The sequence below is a fragment of the Drosophila obscura genome, unplaced genomic scaffold, assembly GCF_018151105.1.
Source record: "Drosophila obscura isolate BZ-5 IFL unplaced genomic scaffold, ASM1815110v1 contig_1, whole genome shotgun sequence".
Lineage (NCBI taxonomy): Eukaryota > Metazoa > Arthropoda > Insecta > Diptera > Drosophilidae > Drosophila > Drosophila obscura.
In genome coordinates this window covers 1,239,665-1,248,541 of record NW_024542679.1, presented here as the reverse complement: position 1 = coordinate 1,248,541, position 8,877 = coordinate 1,239,665, and the positions used below count along the sequence as shown (strand labels likewise).

The 8,877-nt window shown below is 43.4% G+C and overlaps 2 protein-coding genes across 2 annotated transcripts; one reads left to right on the top strand and one right to left on the bottom strand.

Moving 5' to 3' along the window:
* Nucleotides 1-645: 645 nt before the first annotated feature.
* Nucleotides 646-2,705, bottom strand: LOC111069688 (U4/U6 small nuclear ribonucleoprotein Prp4). Its single transcript, XM_022359852.2, has one exon. The coding sequence runs from the start codon at nucleotides 2,594-2,596 to the stop codon at nucleotides 899-901; it is 1,698 nt and encodes a 565-aa protein (XP_022215544.1). The 5' UTR covers nucleotides 2,597-2,705; the 3' UTR covers nucleotides 646-898.
* Nucleotides 2,706-3,445: 740 nt separating this feature from the next.
* Nucleotides 3,446-5,172, top strand: LOC111069647 (putative RNA-binding protein Luc7-like 1). The gene has a single exon (XM_022359790.2). The coding sequence runs from the start codon at nucleotides 3,564-3,566 to the stop codon at nucleotides 4,896-4,898; it is 1,335 nt and encodes a 444-aa protein (XP_022215482.1). The 5' UTR covers nucleotides 3,446-3,563; the 3' UTR covers nucleotides 4,899-5,172.
* Nucleotides 5,173-8,877: the final 3,705 nt, after the last annotated feature.

Below are 8,877 nucleotides of genomic sequence, written 5' to 3'. Positions count from 1 at the left end.
AGCTATATATCTGATGTATCCGATATCCGATGTATGCATGTATGTTTTATACTTATGTATATGTATAATCTGTAATTACGAGTTATATACTAGACATTTACATATACATATACATTTACATGTATGCATGTATGTATGTAATTGCAACCTATCTGTGGTAGTTAAATTTTAGTTAAAATTCAAATTAAATGTCTAAGTTTGTCATACAACAGCTACAGCAGCAACAAGAATATACGAAAAGAAATTAAATGGAAAACTATATACAAATAATATCGTGAATCGTGAATACTTATTTTTTTAAATATATATTTTAAAATCTGTGTCATCCACACATACAATTATTATTTGGTCCACAGTCAAAGGTAATGCTGCTGCTGCACCACACCATTGTGGGCATCATATACTTCTCTGTTTAGTTCGATTCAATTCCTTTGCACTCATGAATAATTCGCCCAGATGCTAAACGCTAGATGCGGTGAGGTTTTGATTCCCAAGAAACCAAATAATAAGCATCAATTTTGCTTCGGTGCTCTGGGAAATTACTTCTCGCACATGCTTGGACGCTCTCTGAAAGATATAGATATAGACATGCCGAAGAAAACGACACACATATGTATATACCAAAAATGTATTTTTTATTTAATTATTAACAATTTCAATATTAAAAAATCCTTAAATTTACGAACAGCATTGTCTTGGATGCATGCGATGCGATGCGATGCTATGCCGCCTTTCGCCTAACTAAAACAACAAATTGTGTTATACAAAAACGAAAACTTGAAAATGTTTGGGCTATTAGAAGAGTCTCTGTAGTACAACGAAAACAGTTTGTAGAGTGCATGCGGTGGCTGGCTTGTGGGACAGCACAAGAAATGAAATAAATGAATCAAGTAAATAATCAGCTATCGGGCGACCAGAGCTTAAAGGTGCGATCGAATGATGTGGTGGCTATATACTGCGAATTGGGTGATATATCCACGGATATGACCTTGTTGTCGTGACCCTGCAGCGTCTTGAGCGGCTGCCACGTCTTGTTCGACCAGATCTTGGTGGTCGAGTCGTAGGAGCAGGTGACCAGAAAGCTGCCACAGTCCTGCTGATACTTGACATCCGCTATAAGATTCGTGTGCGCAGGAATGGTGTAGACGGGCTGGCGGCGTCGCAGATCCCAAATCTTGCATGTGTTATCCTGCGACCCGGTGGCAATGTGGAATCCATTGGGCGAAAAGTCCACCCCAAAGACGGCGCCCAGGTGGCCCTCTAAAAACATGATGCAGCGTCCAGTGCGCAGATCCCAGACCCGCCCGAAGGCGTCCAGGCCGCCTGTGACCAGTACACTGCCATCGGACTGGTAGGCCAGACAGTGCACCGGCTTGGCATGTCCCTCCTGATGCAGCACCTCCGTCTTCTGTTCTAGGTCCCAGAGGCGCCAACTGGAGTCGTAGCAGGCGGTGGCCAGAAAGCGTCCGGAAGGATGGAACGCCACTTTGGACACCCGATGCGGCATGTGGCCCGTGATGTCGGCAATCGACTCCTCGTTGTTGAAGCCCCACAGCTTGACGGCGCCATCGTGGCCTCCAGAGGCCATGGCCACCACATTCTCCTCATCCGCCTTGACGCCCGGCCGCAGGGCCACGCCACCGACATAGCTAGCATGACCACGCAGCGTCTGCTTCAGCTCACAGTCGGGCACGCTCCACAGCTTGCAAAGGCCCGACCACGATGACGTCAGCAGTAGCGTAGAGTCCTCGCTGAAGGCGGCACCGCTTACGGGTCTCGTGTCGCCCACTTGGGAGCAGAGAGGAGCCAAAGACTGAAGCTTCTTTTGCATCTCCACCATGCGACCAGCCCGCGTGGCACTGGGCACATCGAGCGCATCTTGGGCACGCATCAGGCGGTCGCGGGCACGCGGCAGCGAGTAGTCAGCCAGCCAGAGGCGTGATATCCGCAATGTCTCGGGCCCCTCGTGGTACCATGTGGCCTCCTGTTCGCGCTGCTGCATCTTGCGCTCCTCTTCCTCGGTCTTCTTGTTTAGCGCATTATCGCCGAGATTGGCCAGCAGCTCCTTGAGGCGGCGTCGCCTCTCCGCCGGACCCTCGCCGAAAAAGCAAATGGGCTCGTTCAGCTGTCGGAGATTGCTCTTGATCTCCGCATCGTCTGTGGACACGTTTATCTGTCGGGCTCGCTTCTTGCGCTCGAACTCCTCCAGGAGCGCCACCTTGTCGCGCTCCATCTCCGTCTCCAGATCGAAGTAGTCATCGTTGATTTTGTTGGCCAACGAGGCCGCCGTTGGGGGTGGGAGGCTGGCTTTTGTGCTGCTTACCTTCTTACTGGGCTCCTCGTAATCCTCATCCGATTCGATATCCTCCAGCTGGGCAGGCGTTGCTGTGGCCGCTGGGGCAGACGACCCCGACCCCGCCCCCGATGTTTGGGCCGGCGTTGTGCCTGAGGCGGCTGTGGTTGTTGTTGTTGTTGCTGCTGTTGCCGCAGACGACGCGCCGCCGGCATTTTGCCGCTTGCGCTCCGTCTCCTCCAGCGAACCGTAGTGGATGGTACGCTGCCGTTTGATGTATTGTATATCATCATCATCGGACATTCTATGCTCCTAATCGAAAAGAATTAATTTTAAACTAAAATTTCGCCGAAAAACGAAAGAAACAACAAAAATATCCGTCAATGAAAACGTTTTTAGGGTAGTGTGACCGCAGATCGCTAAAATATACCAAAATATACCGAGTTTAAGGGTGAGTGTTGGGTAGCGTTATCGGAGGCGATCGATAAAATTATTTTTTTAGGGCTGAGAGGGCCAACTATCTAGTAATATTAAACTGAATATCTGAATAACTGAATATTGACGAATATCATGTCACTAAATATCATGGTACGGCAGCCCGCAGCAACTTCGAATTGCACGAATCTGGCAGCGCAATAAAATCGACGTCACATTCGTTTCATGTTGTTTTTGTTTGAACCTTAATATGTAAATAATCCAATAAAAGGACTTCTGGAAACTTGCCACTCTTGTAGAAAATTTATGTATCTATCGGATAAAATTATTTGTTTAGGGCTGAGAGTCTCAGCTAGCTAGTAATATTAAACGGAATATCAAAATCGAGAAATATCATGTCACAAAATATCTTGGTATGGCAGCCCGCAGCAACTACGAATTGCACGAGTCTGGCAGCGCCACAATTACATATATTGTTTGAACCTTAATATGTAAATAATTCAATTAAAAAGACTTCTGGAAACTTGCCACTCTTGTAGAAAATTTATGTATCTATCGGATAAAATTATTTGTTTAGGGCTGAGAGTCCCAGCTAGCTAGTAATATTAAACGGAATATCAAAATCGAGGAATATCAACTATCAAAACTATCCCAAAACCATCGATAGTAGAGGCTAGCTGTAAAATATCGATTATATCCATGTTTGAATCAATTTTTTCCCAGCTCTAACACACATATTTTCAGGGGTATTAAAAATTGAAAATTTTATATATTTTCAACACGCACGCCCTTTGAATTCGCTGTCGAAAGTGTGATTTAGTCGGGAAGATTTAAGATGAGCGCACCGAGCAATAAAATGTCGGCAACGGATCAGATGCGGGCGATGCTGGACCAGTTAATGGGCACCACCCGTAACGGGGACGAGCGACAGCTGAAGTTTTCGGATACACGCGTCTGCAAGTCGTTCCTGCTGGACTGCTGCCCCCACGACATACTGGCATCCACACGCATGGATCTCGGTGAGTGTCCCAAAGTGCATGATCTGGCTTTTCGTGCAGATTACGAGAGTGCGGCCAAGTCGCGGGACTTCTACTACGACATCGAGGCCATGGAGCATCTGCAGGCGTTCATTGCGGATTGCGACCGACGCACAGACTCGGCCAAGCAGCGGCTGAAGGAGACGCAGGAGGAGCTGACCGCCGAGGTGGCCGAGAAGGCCAATGCCGTCCACGCCCTGGCCGAGGAGATTGGCAAGAAGCTGGCCAAAGCCGAGGCCCTGGGCGAGGCCGGTGAGGTGGAGGACAGCATGGAGCTGATGAAGGAGATCGACGAGCTGCGCAGCAAGAAGATCAAGGCCGAGCACGAGTACCGCACTTCGATGCCCGCCTCCACCTACCAGCAGCAGAAGCTGCGCGTCTGCGAGGTCTGTTCCGCCTACCTTGGCATCCACGACAACGACATCCGGCTGGCGGACCACTTTGGTGGTAAGTTGCATCTGGGCTTCCTCACCATTCGGGAGAAGCTGATCGAGCTGGAGAAGACCGCTGCCCCGCGCAAGGTGGAGCTGAAGCGCACGGGTAAGATACCAGATCGTGACGAGGAGGGCCGAGGCGGCAGAAATCGCTACTTTGTAGGTGGCCGTGAGCTGGACCGACGATCCCGGGTGCATCGCTCGCGTTCCAGGGAGCGACAGCGTCAACGGGAATCGGAGCGCGGCGATCGTGACCGGGAGCGAGGCAACAGCAGCAGCAATGGGAAGGCCGAAGGCAGCACTGAGCGTTCGTCCAAGGAGGCGCCAGAGGGACCAGAACGTGGAAGCGGCGGCGGTGGTCAGCGCGGTGGACGCGACAACGATCGCATCAATCGCAACAATGACGGCCGGGATCATCGGGACCGAGAGCGCGACGGACGACGGGACAGGGATCGTCATATGCGCAACGACAGAGGACGTTTTGGCGGCGGCGGTGGAGGAGGAGGCGGTGGTGGCGGCGGCGATCGCAGGGATGACAGACGTCGCTCTCGATCCAGAGATCGATCGCCGCGTGGTGAGAGGCGAAACTACAATCATTTCGCTGGTAATCACAACAACAATCATAGCAGCAACAACAATCACCACAACAACAACAATAACAGAAGGCGATCCTACTCGAGGGAACGCTACCGCCGTTAGGAGAGCCCCTTTTGCGCACGTACGTAGCAATAATCCGAATCAGAAACAGAAAAACAGCCACAACAATCTGAAACTAAGAGAACACCTAATGAAACACTCTGATATGAAAAAGAAAAAACCTTGAAATATTAAATTAATATCTATATATAGCCACTGCTCCAGACAGACACTCCGTTGTAGAGACGAACATTTGTATATTGTTAATAATCTCTTATTTTTGATCTTAGTCTCCATCCACTTAAGACCGAATAAAGCCTAAGCTCTGTTAACCAAACCGAACCAAAACCAAACCCCAATCCAATCCAAAACAAAATGAAAACGAATCCCGACCGAAAGCGAGAGAGAAGCATAAATATGTACATACATACATATATGAGAGTGCATATGATAATGATTTGATAGTCCCTCGATCCTCGTTGCAGGTTTTTGGTATGTAGAGAAAAACCCAAATGTAGAAGAACCCCCCGAAACCCTCCAACCCTCGAACGAACACCACAGTGTTGCCAATTGTAGTATAGTACTAGATATTTGATATTTTATGTAGAATATATAGAACTAGGAGAAGGAAGCCATCCTCGAACTGTACGTACTGTCCGACTGCCTAGAGAGCCATTAACTTGAACTAAATGATATAGCATACAGGATCTATGTTTATGTAATACAGATGTAATGGAGGGGCCTTTTTATACTAGTTGGTAACACTGTAAACAACCCATTCGACTCGTAATATTCCCAGCTCTTAGCTCTATTCTCTCTCTTTTTATTGATTACTACCGAGGTGAATCACTGTACGAGCTTTTTGGGGTAAGCCTCAACCATATATAAAAAACTCTTTCTCTATCTGTAATCTTCTCTACTTGAAGTTCCACAATTTTGCAGCCCACACTCAGCTCCTTTTGGGTACGTATTGAGTAAACAAAAATATCCATATAAAAACACCAGAAGACGTACGTCCTACTCTAGCATTAACGTTAGTGTTGTCTTGCCAGATACTACTCGTATATATACTCGTTCGTTCGTACATGCATTGACATACTATAGATAATATAACCAATCCAGATAATCCAATACGATAGCCTTGGGTACGTATCTACTCCGGCCGTTAAATGAGAAAGAGATTGATATTGAGTTCTGTATTTCGTTTCGTTTTCTGTTGGGTACGTATTAACGTTAGAGAAGAAATGATAATGATCTAGAAGATCGCAGCTCTGTGTGGTACGTATGTATACTATACTGTAATATATATACAATACTCAACCGTAAGCAGACAGACAGAAGGCTTTGTAGGGGTTGTCGGAGTTGCAGATCCCAACGTGTACGTATTCCCTTCACTCATTCTCTCAACCAAAAACCAAACAAAAAAACAAAGAAAACCCAAATGAAAATATGTATTCTTTTTACTATAAACTCTCGTAGCGGTTTAGAGGAGTTTTAAACATACAATAATCACGTATTTCACATGCCAAATGGTGGTGCTCTCTGCTCTGCTCTGCAAAATGCCACAGAATCGATGCAGCCTCTGGGGGCCACACAGATCAAGTACATACTTCATGCCCATCTGTGAGTATTCGGGTCGTCAACTACAACATAATAAAAACAAAAACAAAAGATACCATATAAATATTATAATATAGAAATTATTATAATCAATATACAAATCAATTATCGTTCGGCCTGGGTCTGGGCTTTCTGCTAACGTTTTCTTCGTTCGTTCGTTTCTTTCGACAGCCAAGGATTGTAGTGGGATAAATGTGAAAAAGGGAGCTACCATATGTATGTATAACTAATATATCCCATTACTCTTCGAGTACCGGGTATAAAAAGCGATTGTTTGTGTTTGGCCTAATTTATCAGTGGGTAAGAACTATCAATCAATAAAAAAACAAAAATCGCTAACTCAATTTTCTATCTGATCTGTCTTATATGTCTATTACTTATTATCCAATTCAATGCCTATCATTTTGATCTACTCTTAAGTGAAACACACACGATTACACCACACACAATCTTAAGTTATTCAGACAGAACACACAAACACACAACGTAAAATCTATATTAACTTTTATCTTTATGAACCTAAGTGGATTGTAATAAAATTGCACTTGAATTATAGTGATCTTCCGGCTTTTGTTTTGGGTTGGAACTTCAGTGGGAATATGTACTTTTAATCACTCCTACTATAGCATATATTATCAATATGAGTGGCTGCATCATTTTCTAGATTTATCAAATGAAAATTATGACATTTTATAAGTGTATTCTTCTTTAGGAATCTGCTAGAGAACATGAGAGACAGATAGCGGGTTATCCCATGCCAAGACGAGACTTATCCGAGGGATTTAGCCTCTTTTGTATGCTTACCTGCACGATTATTTCAGGTAAGAAATATTAGTCACAATGGTGGGTTGAGCTATAAAATATGAAAAGATTAAGATGAAGTCGGTTAGCCTCGCAGAAACCACTGCATACAACATAAGGGTCCAAATTAGAAAATTCTTTGCCATAATTCTAGGTAAAGGTTGTAATTTTTAAGAGAAGATAATATCAACTTGGAATCATCTCTACTTGGAAGTTAGATCACGGACATATGGAACCATTGTGTACGTTTACGCTCAACAGATTTTAATTTTAAAAAATAAATTAGGTAGAAATAAATCACATCATTTTAATGAGAATTCAAAACAATTTTAATATGAATTTCAACTGATTGTTTTATTCAGTTTCTACTGCAGACATGTAGCAATAAATGCTTTACCGAATCTCCCTCTAAATAATCTTGATATGTATTTGTAGTCTGTCCCAGACAGAGACAGAGTTCCCATATCAGTTGAGGAAAATCACCCCCAAGAAAAAACACATGTGGCGGCAGAGTTTTGTTTCTTCCATGAGAAGGCTTCTCGGTGTTGTTTGTATTTTAAATATTGCTGTTAGGTCTGAAAGGGCTTTGCTTTCCAGTTGGTGTTGTTTTTGTTGTATATGTTTTACGTTTTTTTGATTTGTTTTCCGTTTCTGTTTCTACTTAATTTTGAGTTTTACACGTTGTTTTTGTTCCAAAAGAGAATTTCTGTACAATTTGTTTGTCTTTTCTTTTATATATATATATACGATACGTATTTAAAATTAGGTCTTCATTCTTGTATGTTTAACAATTTCAATTGGCCCGAAAGATAGATAAATATTTTTACAATTTTAAAGCGTTTTCGAGTACCCAAACCTTGACTTTTGGAAGGTTTCTGGGTTGTTCTGTACTGTTGTTGTTGTTGATGTTGTTTTGTGGATTGGAAAACCTTCTCAAATGCTCCAACGCTTCTCCACTTTTTACATCCTTAGTTCAAGATCTTGTCTCGTGTCTTGACTCTCCTACTCCTAACTCAAAACAGTCGCTCCGGACGGGGGGGTGGGGGGCCCGGCTATAACTCTCAGTTACACACTATCACTATAATGCATGGAAATCTAGGAAATTGAATTTGCTTTGATGATCATCAACATGAATGGACTTTAGAATCTAATTTACTTTAATTATTATTTATACAACAATTCATTTCATTTAAATTTTAAGTTTAATTGTATTTTTGTTGGTTAAAAATTTTGAACTATTTGATTGGATTTAACTTGATATAAAATTCATCGATCTACAGTTTAGAATTTACGTTTAAATATTGCTGTTCTGTTCTGTTCTGTTGTGTATCGTTTTGTTTTCTTTTATGGTTTACTCTCTCCAGTATTCGATGGGTAAAAAAGTATGCTCTCTCGACGACGCACTATCTCTTATATAATAGATCTACTAGACAATATAGAAAGTGTATTTTCTGTCTCTGTGTGTGGTATAGTAGTATGGTCTGTGGTTTGTGGTTTTGCTGTGGCTTTTTCTGTTGCTTGTTTAACATTTTTTTTAACTCTTACGGAATCTTTTACGAACTAACTTATCTACTGATTTGATTTTATACTTGGATTTGTATTCTTCTTTTGTATAGTACAA

What these genes read in the sequence shown, in the direction of transcription:
- LOC111069688 (XM_022359852.2), bottom strand. Translation starts at nt 2,596, where the DNA reads ATGTCCGATGATGATGATATACAATACATCAAACGGCAGCGTACCATC.
- LOC111069647 (XM_022359790.2), top strand. Translation starts at nt 3,564, where the DNA reads ATGAGCGCACCGAGCAATAAAATGTCGGCAACGGATCAGATGCGGGCG.